This window comes from Trachinotus anak, unplaced genomic scaffold, assembly GCF_046630095.1.
Source record: "Trachinotus anak isolate AG129_WGS33_773 ecotype Australia unplaced genomic scaffold, CSIRO_AGI_Tana_v1 ptg000001l, whole genome shotgun sequence".
NCBI classification, from domain to species: Eukaryota; Metazoa; Chordata; class Actinopteri; order Carangiformes; family Carangidae; genus Trachinotus; species Trachinotus anak.
Genome location: NW_027273852.1, coordinates 12,153,174 through 12,170,271, shown reverse-complemented (window position 1 = coordinate 12,170,271; position 17,098 = coordinate 12,153,174). Strand labels below are relative to the sequence as shown.

Sequence of the window (17,098 nt, the reverse complement as noted above, 5' to 3'; positions counted from 1 at the left end):
CAAAACTTACAGCTATTAAACTTGTAATGTGCTTTATGATATCTTTTATAGTTTCTTATTGATCACAGTTCCAGTTTCATGTTTTCTCTGATATGTTTTGAGTTTATAATGGGTGTTAATGGGAGGAGGTTAGAGTGGGAGAAGGTGTTAAACTGCAAATAATTCTTTCACATAATTATTCCCAGAATGAAGGCAAGTTTGTTCTCTTTCATACAGTGCGACTACCAAGTATAAGCATCAAAGTGGCAGGAGCACCTTTCAGCTGCTCCATCAGTCCAATACTGTTGTTATGTCTGCTTCAGCCAACCAGTGGAAGGTTGTTTATCTGTTGTCAGTGAATACATTTCTAAAATGTCTTTTTATTACATAATACTTTCTGACCTTTTGAATCTCGCCCATCCCCCATATTACAAAAAACCCCTAAAACTAACACTGAAACGAATAAAAACCCAACTAAAACTAAGACTTTTCAAAAAAAAAAACAAAAAAAACCCAGCAAACCTGCTTTAAAATCTAATCAAAACTAAACTGAAATTGACAATAAAAAGCCAAAACGAAATGAGAAATAAAATGGAAAAATTCAGACATGATCATGTTTTTATGTTGAATGTTGCATGGACACTCAAATAGAAGCAGAACTAAACTGAACTGTGTTAGCACAGCAAAACAGTATTGTGAGGGGCTGCTTTTAATAAGTGGGCTCATAATGCAGAACAAGTCACAGCTTATCACCGGGACCTGGCTCAGACTTCACTATCCGACTCGCCTCCTCATGCCGGTGGCCGGACCTGACTGTATTAGGAGAATCCTCCCTTGTTTCTGGAGCAAGAGGCGGGCCTTTGGAAAGCAGGAATGCGCTGGAAGTTTTCCTGCAAGCAAGCTCCCCTTCACATGTCGAAGAGCGTCCGTCCTGCACCTCAATATGGACATGCGGCTGCTGGTGCTCCTGTTTGTCCAGCTCTGCTTCTGCTCCGGCTATGAAGGTAAGGACCGGTGAAGGCCCCCATTCACCACGGTGGACCAGATTGATCCCATAATCAGGCAGTTTATCTTTACTCTGTGTGTGGGAAAAAAAAAAAAAAAAAAGTTTGATGTCACTGGATTAAGGTTGGATTAAACAAAGATCTGAGCTGGGGGAGGATTTTTTGTTTCAGTTTTGTGCATGTGTGTTTGAGGCTTCTTATCCCCATCGCTGGTTTTTGGTGAACCGCGTCTGTGTTTACGTGGAGGGGGTGGAAAGCGGGGGGAGTGCAGTGTGCATCTGGGGGACGTTTCTGCGCGCAGAGCTCAGGCTGCGGGACTAATGAAAAGCCTGTAGCTGCAGCGTACTGGAAGTTTTTCCCTGCCTGTGCTTCCAGTGCTTTAATAAGAGCGACCTATTCACCAGTCATTTGAATCAAACTGCTGCAAAGGACTAAACCATCTGGAGGCTGTGGCTCAGTCTGGAAGTGTTCACTGTACTTTACTGATGAGTTCCTGTCCTGGTCTTGGATAAACAGGGAAAGACTCTCTCTCTCTCTCTCTCTCTCTCTCTCTCTCTCTCTCTCTCTCTCTCTCACTCTCACACACACACACACACACAATGAAGAAGTGCAGCAGTAATCAGGATTAATCGATCAAAAGATGAGTCGATTGCTAGAAAGTGAACTGGCAGCTACTTCTTATAATAATCGATTAATCATCTAAATAATTTTTTTCTTGCAAATATCCCAAATGCTCATGTAGCATTTGCTGTTTTTCATTGTGGCTGGAGTATCTCTGGGTTGTGGACAAGACATTTACTGACATCGCCTCAGCCCCTGGGAGCATGTGATGGACATTTTTCAATACTCTCTCACTTTTTTGTAGATGAAATGATTTGTGGAAGAAATAATTGGCGGATTAATAAGGTGGTATCATTCAACATAAGAAAACATACAGAGAGAGATGGAGCCAGACAGAGCAGAGCCTGTCGCCTGCAGTGAGGAGTTGAAATGACTTCAAAGCTCAAGTTTGGATGGAGGAGTAGTTTCTCTCTATGTGTGTGTGTGTGTGTGTGTGTGTGTGTGTGTGTGTGTGTGTGTCATGGCAATGTGCCTGTAGATGGTTTGAGAGTGGCTCACCGCTGCTGTATGATCATACAGGCTGAAACATGAACACAAGCTGCCGAGCAGATTTACACTGACAGACTAAAAACTGCTTGTTGAGCTGAAAGTCAGGACTCTGGTCTGTACTTGTGGCGTGTGTGTGTGTGTGTGTGTGTGTGTATGTGTGTGTTTATGAGGAGTTTATTTTACGGGGGTATGTTTGTGTTTGTTCTGGGGGTCAATTTACCCATTTATCAGTTGCGTGTGTGTGCCTAAAACTGGGTGTAGTAAAGTGGGAAATGTTTGAGATATGTGTTTCCTTTAAAAAAAAAAAACAGCAACAGTCTGCAGCAAGTGTTCGTAAAAGTCTGATCACATTTTCCATGATGATTCTTGTACTGATGTGGGTCAGGGGCAGAAATCCTCCACACACAGGGAGTAACTTGATGAAATGCCAGAGAGCGCTTTGCCTGCAGAACAGTTACTCTGGTCTATAGTTGTGTGTCTGCAGGGAAAAAAAAGTTCTGAATATTTACAAAGGAATGCCTAATATCAGGTGCTAACTGTTAATTAATAAATAGATAAAAGGTACCGGCTGATTTTCACCAAAGGTTTTTTATGTAGTTCAACAGAGGACGGAACGGGAGCTAAAAATGCTAACCTCGTGGTGGTGCTTCAGAAAAAGTCAGGGAATCACCATTAGTCATTAGGATTAGTCATCTGGGGACCGTGAATGTCTGAGCAATATTTCATTACAGTACATCCAATAGATGTTGGGATATTTCAGTCTAAACCAAAGTGGTGCACCATCTCATCAACATTTCCATCCCTAGATCCCTTCATGTAATTAGACCATAATTGTAAGAAAAACTGTATAAGAAGAAACTGTCACAGCCCTTCATAAAAACAATTTGAACTGTAGAATTATTATTATTATTAGAAACATACAGTAGAAGCTGTATGAATCAACTGAACATGAGCGTTCACCTATCCACTCTAACAAAGCTAACATTAACTGAACATCAACATAAAAACTTCATCTGTGAAATACATGGACAAACATATCTGGCATTGCTTATTACTTACACTTGGTTCTATGCACAAAGACTGAGTAAAAGATTAGAACATGCAGCACACCTACTGAATAACTCTGAACAGTTCAGTACAGTAGACTGTAGATGAGACAACGTGTTACTTAAAGCTGCATTAACTGGAAGCAGCAGAACAAGCTGTAAACACAACATTGACATAACAACACAGCAAGCAAAGAGGCCCATTAAAAAAAATGCAGACCATTGCACACTATATGCAGACACTACCAATTATAGAGCTCACATGCAGACTATCACTAGACGCTACAATTTACAGATATTCCCTGAATGCCTCTTGCAGGCAATGGGTAGAGGCTAGCTCCTCCAGCACACATCATCTGGGGCCCCACCTGTTGGGCTTTTGGGGCCACTGTATAGTGTCTTTATGGGAGGTTTAAGGCGGTTTATAGTTGTCATTGCAAAATGCCCCTTGGGGGCCCCAAGCATTTGCCTGGTTTGCCTCTTCCTACGATGCACCTCTGATTAACTTTAATTTGAATAGGTTTACATCAGTCTTTAAAAAACTGTGTGTTGGATATATATAGATATGTGTAAAATACTCTGTCAAAGCTGTGGGAAACTGCAGAGCCAGCTGATAACTCCCTGTGGTTTTGTCACTTTGAGGAATCCCTCTCACATTAGTCATTTGATCCATTGTTAATTAAAAAACTATGGATTAGTGCAGGTCTAAGAAGAGACAGATACGTGCTTTAATAATGCAGCCCTGTGTAATGATCAGTGTCTGAGTGTGAGTCTACATCCTGAACACTTAGATGAATCATTCCCAGTTAACTCTGCTGCTCCTCATGTTTGTGTCTCCTACAGAACTAGTTACTGAGCCTTTACTAGAAATGCAGCAGTATTTCATGTATGACACACACACCAGTAGATCTCTCACAATAAACATTAATTATGAATTAAATGTTCAGGTACAAATATTGTGAAAACAATAACATTAGATGCTAGACAGATAAATAGATAAAGTGTAAATAGATCACTAAAAAGTATATAAACAGATAAATTATATGACGTGTTATTGTAACATATTATAACATATTTCATATTATAACAATTCAGGCAAGTTCATTTTTCATCAGTAACACAATATATTGTGGTGAACTAACAGTCCATTACTGTAACTACTTATGAATTTGTGTACCTATTGTAATGTGCTAATGGAGATAAAAAGCAGGGGTTTGTTCCTCAGGGTCACAGACAGCTGATGAGATTAAGAAAGCAGCAGCAGACGTGTTGGTTATACAGTACAACTGGAACAGAAATCATTAGCGCCACAGAAGAAATTATATAACTCTGTTATCACGGTGTATTGAGTTGAGCGATGAAGAGACGACATTCCTCTTTATTTCTGCTCCCTTCTACTCTACTCAGCCTGTAGCCATTCTTCAACAGGGGAGTGAGCTTCCACGTAATGACAGGCTGTATTAAAGGCCCTCAGAGAAAAGCTAATTGGAATATCAGGCTCTGTAATTTAAAGCTTATTCACTCCCAGAGGTTTTATGCTGCCTGCACTATTAACATTTTGACATCTTTCTTGCTGAGAGCTCTTTTGAAGTAGAAGAGTTGAACAAAGACGATGGTGGCTGCTGATCCCGCCTCATCATGTTGACAGATCTATTAGATACAAGTGAAGATTTGTCTCAGATCTCGTGTTTTTGTTTGATTAGGAATTTCTTTTATCAACACAGACAGGGATCGGGTCTAACTAATTTAATCAGTCTCAAGCCTGCAAGTCCAGTCGAGCCTGTGCCACCTACAGGCAAGGAAACTAACAGCAGCAACAGTTAAGATCTGCAGGTGTAGACATCAAGGAGTCATGTGTCTCTTGTCATCCACACCAAAAAAAGAGTTTTACTGGAGTTTCACAGACTTCAATTATAGATCTTTTAGAAAAAGAGGGCTGCACATACCACCAAAGGAGAGAGTTTAGTTTAATTGAGCACATTTTCTGCTAAATCCTGGGAGGTTCACAGAGTTCACACTGCTCTGGTTGTCTGTATGTGTTCTCCTGGTTATTTTGGAGAGAGAAGAAGCCTTAAAAATAGGGAGGAAGAGGCCAAAAGAAAATAGTTCAAGAAAATGAACTATAAACATTGAATAAACTCTTCTTTGGCTCTGTCTTGAGTTCTGTTTTGTGCGTTGTTGTTTGCATAGCCTTTGTGTATTACTTCGCTTGAGCCGTCTAAATATTTTAAAGGCAATTACCATGGTGCCTGAAAAACCCAAGTAATAGATATTTATCAAAGAAAAACAATATAAAAGTGTTCACATAATCTTGGAAGTGAACATTTGCTTTGCTGAATTGTGTCAGTCTTCTTCTCAGTTTGATATCTGCTGGAGGCCAGAGTGACAAAATGATGTGCCATTTTTATCAGTGATTTTATTTTAAGATATTTATTAATGGAGTTTTGGACCCTTTTCTTCTTGCTGGAGAGGTACTGATTATATGTCAGAACTGAGGGTATGTATCTTGTACCTGTGGATCGTTCCTGTGCCGGGAATGATTCTCATTCTCTGTGGATTTTGGTTATGATCTAATGCTTATGTTATGTTTTTGGATTTTTTGTCTACAACCTTAAATACGTTTTTCAGTTGACTGAAACTAAATAACAGGACTGATTACATTGGTAATGTTGGTTATTGTATCTCTATCTTAGTCATTACTCATTTTGTTTGTGTACTTGTTTAGTGTTTATCATTGATGTGGATATATGTCTGGCATTTTATACAGTCTGGTCAAATTAAATGTTTGTTCCAGGGCTGTTTTTGCTTGGCTTGTTAAAAGCTGCTCAGTGGGTCCACTTTCCCATTCACTTGGATGGGAAAATTTGACCCAGTCAAAGTGGTCACAGACTTTGACCCCACTGTGTATGTACAGTAATACAGTACTTGACAGTTATGTGATGGTTATGTTTATTTGCCATTAATAAATAATCCTGACAGGTGGTACAAGCATTAAAATGTGCAACTTTAAAAGACACTTGCAGCTCTGCGAAGTTGTGAGGGGCTTTTTTTAGTTCATTGAAAAGATTTCGTGAAAATCATATGGATTATGATTTTATAACTTAAGTAGCCTCCCATTGCCATAACGTAAATGGCTATATCCTGTTTGCTTGGCTGCAAATTGTTACACAACTGGTCTAACTAATGTTCATTTTGAAGAGGACACAAACACACACACACACACACACACACACACACACACACACACACACATACATACCTTTCTCTCCCTCCCTTCTTTTCCCCATTAAGAAGCAGACACTAAAGTTTCCCATTAGACAGCTAAATCTGACTCACTCAGTCTGTGGGTTTGCTCTGTACAATCCATGCGGTGTGATCTGAAATCTAAAACCTCAAAGCTTGTTGTGTGTGTGTGTGTGTGTGTGTGTGTGTGTGTGTGTGTGTGTGTGTGTGTAGATGACATGCAGTATTTGGGTCCAGACAGCTTTTATTAAACTGACAGAAAAGCCATGGTGGGGAACGGGACTGGAGATGTGCTCACAGTATCAGGTTCATTGACCAACATGTGGCTGATATCTGAAGCTGGAGGAGGTTGAACACTCCTCCCTTGTGGATCCTGAACAGAGGACACATTCACACCAAGGTTCATAACATCCTAGGGCCAAGGTTGAACCCCCCTCCCCCCTACTTTAACCCTTTCCTCACCCATTTCCTCTTTCCTCTCTGTTTTTATTGCTCCCTGACCCCCCTGTGCATCCATCTTGCTCATTACAATTCCCCTCACATTTGTCTTTTACCAATGCTGCACAGCTGAGTCCCCCACCAGCTCTGCAGCCACCACTCAGGATCATTTTAGTTCTTCTTGAATGCTGCTGTTTTATGGTCTGAGGGATGTGTTCACTGTTAAAGCTGTATGAAAGTGGATTTTTATGTCTAGGGTAAGTATGATCCAACAAAAAGTTTCAACATACTTATACTCCTGTCATTTCTACCAAATGCAATATGGGGTCACAGAGTGAATCTTTTTGTTAAATAGATTAATTTTTCCAAACCAGCTGGAAAAAGAGGATCTTTTGAGGTTTTTTTCTTTTCTGCATGTGTCTTGTCCAAAAGATCCAGATCACCCCCCTGTAGTTTGGTTCAAATTAAAAGTTAAGCAATGTTTTTAAGCCTGGTCTTGGTGCTGTCATCCCAGAAGTCAGCCCGGGGCAATACTTTGAAACGTTGCCTAACATCTTGGATGTAGCTCTTTATCGTCTTATTAGTTGCTTTTCCTTTTTTTTTCTCTTTCGTCCCCAGGATCAGGACACTATGCCTACGGAGACGATGAGGACTGGTATTCTCGTAGATATAAAGGTGACTACATGCTGTGTTTGACACTTTCCAAAACACGCATGCATACATATACTACATGCAAACTGAAATTTTAGTCAGATTTCATTTTAGGGAGTGTTTATTTTGAGACCAATCACCCTTTGAGAGTCAGCGCAGTTCCTCTAGTCTTAAAGACCTAGAGAGATGGAAGTTAGAGCAACTTCATCTTCTGTAATGTGAGATATTTCTGAGTAGTTTAGGGGATCTAACGGATGGATGGATGGGTTGAGGGGGTCTAAATAAAATCCTTCAGATTTGACTGCTCAAAAGTGACTGTGGTATAGCCCATATGGAGTTGTAGTGACACATGGTGCTGTAAAGGACAGCACCATGTGTCACCCTCCACCCACACCTCCCTCAATAGTGTTGGGGGAGAAAATATAAAAGTTTGAGCACAACCATACTCTCTTGGAAGTTTTTTTATAGCTCAGCTCCAAACATTCACCTCTGATAGTGCTGCTCTGCTAACAGTCAAATGTGTAGCTAATTTCCCTACATAACATTTGATTGGACAAATGTATTTATACGTCACAAAGTCTGAGATGTGTCATCGAAGATAATTTAATGTTTTATAGTAAGAGAAAAGAGAGGGATTTTTATATAATACCCAGGATATAAATACACGGGGCCTCAGGATTAAAATTAGAAAGACTGTATTTTTTTATTTCACTGTGTCTTTAAAGAGCCGTAATTTAACGGCAGGTAGTTCAGCCAGTTATGTAAAATGACACAGTTATGTCAAAGTAGCTTCCCGCTTTAAACTCGGGGTCAGTTAGACACGGAACATTATCGTCCAGGCCAAACCAAACTCTCCCCTTGTGTAAAAGCTCAAATGTAGTGTTATTTTCTCTCACTCAGTGGCTCTGGAGACTTTGCCAATGCACACACACGCATAGAGAGAGGGGGGGTAAGGGTGGCTTGCTGTATAATGAATACTCATTTTTATTCCAACTGGAAATTAGCCTAAGCCTGCCTGGTGTGTACTCTACTCTCCAAGTGTGTCCATACAGTATGTGTGTATTTGTTGGACCACAGGACTGAGTGCTTGTCCTGAGCCAGCAGGAAATAAACTGCAGATTTCAATTTCCATGTATTGGAAACGGACCCTGTGGCCCCTCGAGCTTGGCATTAAACAAGGAATTGTTGCGCAAGCATTGTAGAGATGGGCAGAGGTATCCAGCATGGGAGGAGACAAGTTGAGGGCAAATGTAGTTGTCTTAAAGAATAGCTGACATTGTAGGAAATTTTTTTTTTTTTTTTTTTTGCTAAATCGAGGGATTGTGTGCTTCATTATTTCTTGGTCGGAACTGGTAACTTTTTGGAGTCTCCACTGGTTGCTGGCTAAGAATTAGCCCATGACATAATCCCCCATGAAATGGCAAGTTTTCATTTTTGCTCTTAGGTTTTTGCATAAATTGAACAAATGAGATACAACAACATGTTAATTAAGTTCCTTAGAGGAGGATTGTGTTACTTTTTGACAGTGCCAAAAAAAGTTGTTTTTTTTTTTTCGCTTGGCTGAGGTATAAAAGTTAGTCTGTGAATAATAACAAAATGCAATAGAGTAGGGCAATAGAGACAGAGTTAGAAACAAATCATTACATACACAAAGCTGTGTGTGTCCACTGTGGCTTCCACTCCACTGAAGAGATGAAAAATAGAGACTGTGACCTTCCTCAAGTTATTACATTAACCAAACTCTGAATATTCATTTAGCAGTGGTGAATAGAGATGAATTAATTCCTTTAATTAAGACTCTATTGTGCTAAAATAAAAGTGATACGTCTGTGGTTGGTAGTAATTTTAGAGAGACACAATCCTTGAGGGGTGAAAATGGATGCAGGGATAGTATAAAAACCAGAGCTGAGATTTCAAGTCACTAGTGTGATCAGTGTCAATAAATAGCTGCAGATGATGATAGCTGCACACACACACACACACACACACTCTGAAACGTATGTGCTCCCTACACATCATCGTTCATCTGTCAGACCACATGACCTCATGGGACACTGCTGGATTAAGGGAAGTCGCAGATCAGGTAACAAGAAATCCACCGTATCTGTCTGAACTCAGACGATGGGCGTGTTTTCACATTTTCATACTCACAGTAAAAGGAAGTCTTTCTTTGCTTTTACAGTCTCCAGGTAAGAGTTTATTGAGCTCATGTTGAATACTGATATCAACAACCTCCTCTCTCATTATGTGTCGCTGAGTTCAAGGTCGTGCAATGAAAAATGTTTAACTGCCTCAATGCGGTGGAGAAAAGGTCACTGTAGTTGTCTTTCCTCCATTTTTAGGGACCCCGTGGTGCGCACCCATTAAGGTGAAACATGGAGACGTGAGCTGTCGCACACCCAGAGGAGAGCACTACAGGAATGTGATGGGGACCCGCTGTAAAATCCGCTGTAAGCAGGGATATGAGACCCAGAGCTCAGAGGTTGTGTGTATGGCCAGCAAACACTGGTCCTCTAACTACGCCTGCCGAGGTGACCACACACGCGCACGCGCACACACACACACACACACACACACACACACACACACATACATACACATTATGTCTCTCACTTACACAGTAGGTTTGCCTGATGTGGGCTTTTGATAATAATCCTTACATGTTTGAGCATCAAAGTTTGTTCTTGATCTTGCAGAACCTGCAGATCGTCTTCTTGTGGAGATTTTCCACCCCAATCTTGCACATGGGATTAAAACTGTCTGCAGATGATGTTTAGGATTTTTTTTTTAACTGGCTCACATTTATACAGCAAATTTCGAAAGAATTACACGGGTCCATTACCTCTCCCAGAAGTCTGTTCTTGGCAGGTGTGAAAGCCTCTTTGGAAAGAAGGAATATTTAAGGCATAGGACACTAAATTACTGAATTGCTCCATCGTAACTCAGGATGCTGATGGAAAAGTACTGCCACTACTAATATTACTATAACTAGTACACCTGCTCTCGAATTCAGGTTAAGGATAAATGTGTGTTCAGTAAACGCTGCAGCTTGGTTTATCTAGTTCACTGTGATTCATTGTTTGCATTTACCTCAGAAAGAACTGAACTCCTTTCATGAATCAATACACAGATACAGGCTGGTACAGGTGGATTACAGACTCGTTCTTATTGGTTGCTCTATAGATGCTCTGATGCTGCCTTTCATTGTTCAGAAAACTCTGTTTGGGAAGGTCACAGACAAAAGACCTAACTTGAAGAACTGAAAATCCACTTGTCTGCCTGCCTATAAACATCTGGCTGAAATGACTTTGTCACTATGAGAAAACTCACTATTATACAACTTGGCTCTGATGAAAAGTTCAAGAAGATTTGGAAGCAGTTTTAAGCGCTCTGGGTAAAGAGCACTTTCCTGCATCTTTTTTATGCAAAGATTGTGAATGTCATAGTTTAATACATTAGTAATGTGACCAGTATGTGGCTCCCTTTATTGTTTTTTTTGTTTTTGTCATTTTTCTGTTTGTTTTTATTGCTGTGCCTATGGTGGGTGGAAGATCTAGTGTTCGGATGTAAAGACTGAACCCTTCTCCAACAGAGATTCGCTGTCCCAAGCTGAACATGCCCGCTAACGGTGGCTACAAGTGTTCGGACGGCTCCTACTTCAACTCCCGCTGCGAGTTCTTCTGCTCCCCCGGATTCAGTCTGAAGGGCCAGAAGACGGCAACCTGCCAGCACAGCAAGGTGTGGAGCGCTGGTGTTCCCACCTGTGTTGGTAAGACTGTGTGTTGTTCTTTTGTGCACAATTCAGTCTCCCACAGAGGCCTGGAGCCTGTAGACTACTAAGCTGCAATGGAAAAACCCACTACGGAGACAGACTGGTTTACTTACTTTATTAAGGCACAATGTCAGCTGCAGACTGCTGTGTAAAAGTCTACAGCAATTATTATTCCTCATAATACAAAAGTTATATTGTTGATGTCTGGTAAAAACAGACCTCTAGACATGTACATATGCATAGACACACATACACAAACACGTGCTGTGGCTTGTTTCTCACCACCAGAAAATGACAGATGCTTTTCACTTCTTTGCAGCCTGAGCCTGAGGCGGAAAATGACTCAATTTTTCGTGAAAGGCTGAGCTGTACTTAGGTGCTCATATAAGCGGCTGAGTAGTCTTGCGACCTTGGTAACAGTGGACACTCACAGCACGCACACTCCTTCAGCGCTCACAGAAACAGAGCCAGCATGTCCTCACCGCTACGTCTGTCTGTAAGGACACTGGCGAGACTCGATTTACTCAGAGCTATGATGCACTTTACTTTTTGTTGTCGCCTTATAATGTGCTTTAATCATTGAAACCAAGTCTTAGGCAAGATCTCTTTAATGCCGTAAACTTTTCACATCAACCTGTCTCTCAGCGTCTCGGTCTGTCTTTATGATTCGCCTCTGTATTCTGGATGTACAGGTGTTTTGGTGCTCCAGGTGAGAGCTGCTATTCGTTGGACGGATGGGGTGGTCACTTTCTTTTTTTCATCAAATATTTGTTAGAGCTCCAATCTGCAAATGGCCATTCACTTAACCCCTCCCTTAGTGTTTTCCCCTCATTGTTATTATTAGTATTATAAGGACTAAGTTAACTATCTCAGCGCTGTAATAGAAGAGTGAGCTGTTCCTTCTACATTGACTGCTGAGGATGCTGACTTTGTGCTCTAGCCTCAGTATCATGTACGTAGCCATCAAGACTCTTTTACAAGGTTCTCGCTTTAAAATGAATGTAATGATTATGATAGTAAACTGTAAATGCTGCATGAGAAAGTTTGACAGGCGCAGCGACAGTGAAGAGGGATGAGGATTGGTGGACGCAGGTGGTACACTTTCTGCTCTACCCAAATTTCCTGTCCTCCATTTGTGGTCGACGTAGCACTACAGTATGTGCTTTTAACTGTGGAGCTTGTGGTGTTACTTAGAGATTTGTTTTCTCATTTGTTGTCCTTTTATTGAAGTTTTTTTTAGGAATTTTCTCTCTCTCACCCTGTAGATATTGATCCCCCTAAAATCAAGTGCCCTAATCTGAAGGATAAGTGGGCAGAACCAGGTAAACTGACAGCGAGGGTGACGTGGGACACACCAGAGGGTGTCGACACCGCAGATGGCATCCTTACAGAGTCAGTCCCATCTCTACCACATCCTTTTAAGCTTTTTCTCCTATTTTGCTTCAGTGCGCTGTTAATCCACTCCGAACAGGGAGATCACAGTGAAAGATTAAAACCGAGCCTGTCCTTTGCAGTGTTACCCTGAAAGGGAAACCTTCAAAATCAGATTTCCCAGAGGGGCTTCATAAGATGTCCTACACTGTGTTTGACCGTGCAGGGAACAAAGGATCCTGCCGCTTCACTGTCAGAGTGCGAGGTGAGTAAGAGACAGACTCTTTTTGATAATCTGTGTGGAGCAGAGTCTTGGTAACACTTTATTCTAATGAGGTTATTTCTCTGAAGTCTCCTAGAAAGCAGAGACCACTTCTAATTATACCAAATTAATTGCCAGTATAACCTACCTGTATATGTCTTTCATACTAAATATGGAGCTTTATTTTCCCTATAATTAGCACCAAATTACATAGTTCTTTGCAGAAAATTTAGTAGAAGACTATCTGGAAATAAAACAGCACTAGATTTTTTAGGCTTCGCTGATATCTTTATGAAGCTGATTTGTTGCAAGGAGGTCAGAGGTTCAACTCTGGAGCTGACAGGAGCTGCTCCTTCTCCACAAATGATTTGCCAAATGAGACAAAAACTAATGTGTGATCAGTGGGCCTTCGTCAGCTTGTTGAGTTAGAAATTTTCCAGTTCAAAGTACAATTCATGACATAAACCAAATGGACAACTGTCAAAGAGGTAATGGAAAATGTCTCCATGTAACTTCTGTTCCTGAGATTTAGTGTCAGGCCTCCTTCACACTGCAGGGTTTTCTTTCATGTGATATATTCACCAGGCTTTGATGACAACATGAACCAAATACCTGTTAAATACAAAGCGATAATGTGACGTTTCCTGACTTCACAAACTGATGAGGACAACGGCTGCTTCTGTGAGAGCCTTTGGAATGAGGCAGGCCATGTTAGCCATTTATGTCTACTCCTATATTTGATCTAGTCATACAATTTGAACTTGATTCTTCCAGCTGAAGTGTAATGCAAAAACATTTCAGTTCTTGTAACCAAATTCCTCTACTTAAGAATGTATACATTGTGTTAATGTCCATCCTCCTCTGTCTCCTTTCTTTTAATGTGACCTTGTTGCTTCCCATATTTCCTGACAGTGTGCGTCTCATGTGTCTCTCTGTTTAGTGCGCCGCTGCAGTCCACTGTTTCCCCCAGACAATGGTTATATGAAGTGTGACAGTGATGGAGACAACTATGGTGCCACTTGTGAGTTCAAGTGCACTGGCGGCTACGAGCTGCAGGGCAGCGCTGCCAGAGTGTGTCAGTACGGACTCACCTGGTCTGGCACAGACACAACCTGTGCACGTACGTACTGCATGCGGATTAACACACAATCAGACACACAAACAAGCGTTTATTTTTTTAAAACCTATTTGTCATTCATTAATTTTTAATTTCCCTTAGACGCAGTCCCTAGTTCATTCTATAAGTAACTTTCTACAGTTCACACACTTACTTTAATCTGCTTGTAACCAGAAGAATAAGTATGGATGTCTACAATCCTCCAGGATTGCTCTCAGTTCTGCAGCCTCGGGATTCATTCACAAGGATTTCTCCAATACTTCGAACAAAAGAATAAAAAGATAAAAAACTTTGGTCCAAAAGTTCGGATACAAACAGTAAACTGGCAGATAGTTTGTGAATTGCTCACCACATGTCCTCCAGCGGACTCCTGTTAGATCTGGTTTTATTTTTAACTCTCTATTTTGGGTTCAAATCCACTGATAACTTGTCTTTTTTCCAAGTATTTACATCAGTAATGACATGTACTTTTTTTTTTCAACAATACAATCCCCCAATGAAAATTTGGGTTACATTCTAGCATCTGATTGGGTTACTTAGACTCCCAGTTATTTTTATTTTGTATGTAGCTACTGTCTTGTTCCACTGTAGCAATAAACAGAACAATATTAAATAAACTTTGCCTCTATGTACTAAACTGGTTCCCTGTGAGAAGCTCAGTGGAGGTGAAAATGGCCCCCTCTGCCCTCCATCGATCTGAAAAATCTATACTGGACACCGTGCTATTGAATGTCCGTGTCTGTAAGACAGGAAAACGTAGTGGATGGGAGAGACTGTTTTGCAGCTTTTGTGCAGCAGACCATCAGCAATTAATACATGTTTAGTTCACTGTGGAATACACTACTGATGGTGCATGGGTTTCTTGTTTGATTTCATCTGCTGAACAGCCAAAAAGAATAAAATTTCGCAGCATCTCGCTGTAATATTGTGCTGTAATAAATAGTCTGTTCTTGTACTGTGTGTACTGTGTGTACACGTACACTACTGTACGTGTACACACAGTACATGTGCAGTATTTATTTTACCACTCTACTATTTTATTTTACTTAAATGTTAGGTGTTTTTTATGTGCAATATTTGTTTTTCACTTTGCAACATTTGAGGGGGCTCTGAGTCCAAGAATTTCATTACTGTTAATGATGTTCATTGTTACCTGTCCGTGACAATAAGACTTGAAACTGAAACTGAAACTGACACTTTGTATAATATCACTTAATTGTACATTCAATGTCATTGCAGCCATGAACATTAACGTGGGAGTGCGGACGGCTGCTGCACTGCTGGACCAGTTCTATGAGAAGCGACGGCTTCTCATTATCTCAGCACCAACGGCTGCCAATCATAATTATCGCTTCCAGATGACTAACTTACAGGTGAGGCACGACACACAAAGGGAACATGGGTGGTATGTGGGGTGACAGAGATGGAGGGAAGAGCAGGAGTGAAGAAGCGATAGAAGTCAATACTGCAGTGATTTGTGTCCTCTTTAATGCTGCTCACAAAGAGGACGACAGTGTGTTTGGTTTTCTTTCTCGCTCAGCTGCCTAAGTAGAACAAAGCAGCGAGCCAAATAAAAAGGAGGGAGGGCGTCTCGATGCAGAGAAAATGTCAAGGCGATGAAGAAATGATAGTGACACTGGCTCTGATAAGGCTGCTCTGGAGCTGGATGTTTCAGTCAGAGCTGTCTTTAAACGCCTGATCTTTCAGAGTGAGTGGGTTATCAGCTGAAAGACAAACCAATGTGAAAGGACAAACTGTCTGTCTGACAGTAATCTGTCAGGTAGTTCGGTTATCTGGAGTTGCTGTTCATCACTATTTTGACAGTCATTCATTTTTCATTTTTCAAGCAAAAATGGGTTTTGTTTTGCTTGCACAGGAATCGATACCAAAGCTTTGAAACTCATGGATCAGTCTGTCTCCTTCTGTCTCTTGTGGGAACAGCACGCTCAGTGTGGACTGGACCTGAGGCATGTGACAGTAATTGAGCTGGTTGGGACTTACCCAGCACAGATTGGACGAATTCGACACAGGCTGCTCCCCCCAGGACTGGCCCTGCAGCTCAGGTACATACACACATGCACACGCGCGCTCATGCACACTCTCCACAGCTGCTTACTGAGCTGACGTGTTTCCTAGGTTACTGCTCCAGATCCCACAAAGGTCTTTCCAAATGGTGCTGGTAGACAAGCAGGGCATGGACAAGCAACGTTACCCGTTCCCGATCACGGCGGCCGAATTATTCACCACCATCGACACTTTCCCCATGCGCAAGGACGAGATGTTGCTACAGCAGGAGGCGGGTCAGACCTGTCAATCATAAAGCTCCCCGGCCCTTCAGTGCACTTCTAATGGACTGTCAGCCATCTTTGATCCTTTTCCTCCCCCAGTCACAGCAGACAGGACCTGCTCTGATCTTCTGTTTCTATCCACATGTCACACACTCCTACCTGAACTCATTCAATCCTGTATCCTGAAGGTGTGAGTGTGTCTGTGTGCCTGTGTGTGTATGCGTGTAAAGTGTGTGTGCCATCAAAAGTTTGGATGCCAGTCATGGTGCTGATCTGAAGCAAGCAGATTTATTGAAAGAGGTTACTAAATGGAATGGGTCATACAGTACATTACAATCATATTGATTCCTGAGTCTCGTCTTTCTGTATATGTTTTATTATTATTATTAATATTTTCAAATCAGAAATATGTTTTACTATTTTGTACAAAAAGTCTTTTTACTGTATGAACTGGAAAACTTTTCACCTGTCTAATATTTATGTCTTATTCCTCTAGTAATGATGTACTCTGACACTCTCTGTGTGTTGTGTACAGTGCATCTGTACATCTACGTCAGAATTTACAAGACACTGATTAAATATGTCTTCACGGAGGATGTGATCTTCACTGTGTCAGTGTGAGTGCAAGAGACTGGAGGAGAGGCAAAGGATGCACTTTCTTAAAAAAAAAACAAAACAAAAAAAAAGTACCAGCAGAAAAAAAACATTTCAACCTGAAGTATACTTTCAGTTACTGAATCGATTTGTCATTAATGGAAACAAACTTGTAGCACTAGCAGCAAACAAAAAAAGAAACCCAAAGAAAAGCAGGAAATCC

General features: G+C 41.1%; 1 protein-coding gene across 2 annotated transcripts; it reads left to right on the top strand.

Moving 5' to 3' along the window:
• Positions 1 to 691: 691 nt before the first annotated feature.
• Positions 692 to 16,875, top strand: srpx (sushi-repeat containing protein X-linked). Of its 2 annotated transcripts, XM_071476951.1 has the most exons (10): positions 692 to 983; positions 7,439 to 7,495; positions 9,814 to 10,002; positions 11,064 to 11,240; positions 12,509 to 12,635; positions 12,758 to 12,879; positions 13,817 to 13,996; positions 15,233 to 15,366; positions 15,935 to 16,056; positions 16,130 to 16,875. In XM_071476951.1, exons 1-10 carry the CDS (start codon positions 707 to 709, stop codon positions 16,311 to 16,313), a joined length of 1,569 nt encoding a protein of 522 aa, XP_071333052.1. In that variant the 5' UTR covers positions 692 to 706; the 3' UTR covers positions 16,314 to 16,875. The 2 variants fall into 2 exon arrangements, with proteins under 2 accessions (XP_071333052.1, XP_071333062.1); XM_071476961.1 differs by lacking the exon at positions 7,439 to 7,495.
• Positions 16,876 to 17,098: the final 223 nt, after the last annotated feature.